Source organism: Alosa sapidissima, chromosome 6, assembly GCF_018492685.1.
Source record: "Alosa sapidissima isolate fAloSap1 chromosome 6, fAloSap1.pri, whole genome shotgun sequence".
In the NCBI taxonomy this organism is placed as follows: domain Eukaryota; kingdom Metazoa; phylum Chordata; class Actinopteri; order Clupeiformes; family Clupeidae; genus Alosa; species Alosa sapidissima.
The window spans coordinates 30,712,335-30,714,765 of NC_055962.1; the positions used below are offsets into that span (position 1 = coordinate 30,712,335).

Sequence of the window (2,431 nt, forward strand, 5' to 3'; positions counted from 1 at the left end):
TACACTCGACATCAAAGCACATATTTTATGCACTGTATTCTATATGGGTTTTGGGTGCCATTTGGGTGACATGGGTTTGCCATTTGTTCCTTAGATTCATATTTCTGAATGACATGAGTAGATTTTTAAAAAAAAACATACATTTAATTTAATTTAATTTAATTTAATTTGTATAGCGCTTTTCAAGGCACTCAAAGTACAGTTTTCGCATAGGTACATAAATACAAACAACACACTATACAACATATTTATGAATGACATATTCTGCTCTTCCTCTTTCCTCCTCTTCCTCTGCTCTTTTCTCTCACAGGCCTCTTTGGTTTCTTGATCTTGTCGCTGCTGCTGATCCCCATGTACTTCATCCCCGCGGGCAGCTTCGGCCAGAACCCCCGCCAGGTGCTGGAGGACGCGCTGGACGCCTTCTGCCAGATCGGACGGCAGCCCGCTCGTGCTGCTGGCGCTCTTCGGCAACACGCTCAGCATCGCCTTCTTCAACTTCGCCGGCATGAGCGTCACCAAGGAGATGAGCGCCACAACGCGCATGGTGCTGGACAGCCTGCGGACAGTGGTCATCTGGGCGGTGAGCCTGGCGCTGGGCTGGGAGGTGTTCCACGGCCTGCAGGTGCTGGGTTTCCTGGTACTGCTACTGGGGACCATGCTCTACAACGGCCTGCACCGCCCCCTGCTGGCCCGGATACCGTGCTGCGCACACCTGGCAGGGAGCCAGGAGGAAGCGGGAAGTGACGCGGAGAGGGAGCGGCTGGTGACGGAGAGCTAACTGCTAACAGCTAACGGGGGTTAAAAAGGGAGGTGAAAAAAAGGGAGGTTGTTTTTGTTTGTTAAATGGATTTCTACCACTACCTGTAGAGCAAAAGCATTACATGTTTTACATCATGTTCCGTGACATGACATGACATAACACATAAAGGGATAATGTACTGGGGAACAAGTGTAATTTAAGATGACAATAGTTTAAAAAATTCCATAAACAAGGAATATGTACTTTTATTTTTGTTGGAATGTACATTTTATATATGATGGAGTTAACACCATGTACTCATACCATGTATTTGTGCCAGTAAATGATGTGTAGACCTTTTTTACATGGTACTATAGTACAAGGGTTCTCAAACATTTGTGGGCCGGGGACCCCTCATGGAGGGGAAAATTCTCCAAGGACCCCTCATAATCGCAACACATAAAAACTTAAGTTAATCATGTAGCTGTATAGCCTTTTTTTCCTGTTAAATGCTTTTTTTCTGTTAGATTTATTTTAAAAACATCGAGTGCTAATACCACAATAGTCATGTTGGCAAACTTTGACAGTATGTAGGATTTTTTTTAAAGGATTGTTGTTTCTTTATCAAATGTAAGCCTATTGTGTTGAACACATAGTGTTTGCTTCACATAACTTTCATTTTATTGGCGGTTAATTAATAGTAAAGTGTTTTAACGTATTGATGTAACGTATCAGCAGATCAATTGGGCAAATACTGATACTGTAGCATTTTTCGCCATTTAAGACAATTTCATATTTTGTAGCAAACTTTGTCAGGGACCCCCTGACAATGTGCTGCGGACCCCACTTTGAGAACCAATGCTATAGTAGATCATGAACTTCAGGTGTTCATAGTAGCAAAATTCACTTGCACTGTCTGTAAACATGAAGTGAGTACCATACCGTAAGGCCTTGGAAAGGCATGGCTGTTAACGTGTTTGAGAGTTTCTTTGGGAATTGCTCTTCTTATGCAATTCTTGTTTTTGCCAAACACAAAGATTTACATGGTGCAGTGTCTAGGAGATAATGAATGGCCTGTTATGATGGTAAACAGTGGCTTGATGTCTCTGTACCTCTTTGTATCTGTTCCAACAGCCATTATCTCCACAAAGAGTAAATGGATGCAAGAACAATCAGAGTGCTCAGTCTAGCGTGCATGCTTGCCAGCTTTTTTTAATCAATGTCCCTCTTTTTCAAGTGAATTTCAACCAATTAAAGGTTCTTGCCTCACCAGTTGTTATTTCATTTTGGTTTAAGGCAGTGTGTGTGGCTGTGGCTGTGGCCTGTGGGTATGCTTGTGTGTGTCTAAAAAGGAAAAGGGAGAGCACAAGTGCCTCAAATCACTCCCTTGTCCTGAAGGTAGGTCTAATGAAGTATCCAACATCCTGCCATACTGGCGTTATGAACTAACCCCATGCATTATAGACATACAAATAGCAACAACACAAAGTTAAATTTAACAATAAACAATTGATAAGACAGATAAACAATAATGCCCATTCAATCAATAGCCTAATGAAAATAAATGTCCAGTATCCATTGCCTTATTATTCAGGGGTTGATGCCTATGTCTTCTAGGTGTGTTCATGTCATGAAATCCCAAATAAATTCATTAATAATGTACATGCAGCAAACATCAAACATACCTATTTT

The 2,431-nt window shown here is 41.7% G+C and overlaps 1 protein-coding gene across 1 annotated transcript in view; it reads left to right on the forward strand.

Annotated features, from left to right (window-relative positions):
* The window catches only part of slc35f6 (solute carrier family 35 member F6), an 8,191-nt gene extending 6,183 nt beyond the window's left edge, over nt 1-2,008 (forward strand). The window contains 2 exon segments of the mRNA XM_042095827.1: nt 311-441; nt 443-2,008. Coding sequence (XP_041951761.1) covers nt 311-441; nt 443-778 — 467 coding nt within the window. The 3' untranslated portion in view covers nt 779-2,008.
* The last annotated feature ends 423 nt before the right edge of the window (nt 2,009-2,431 follow it).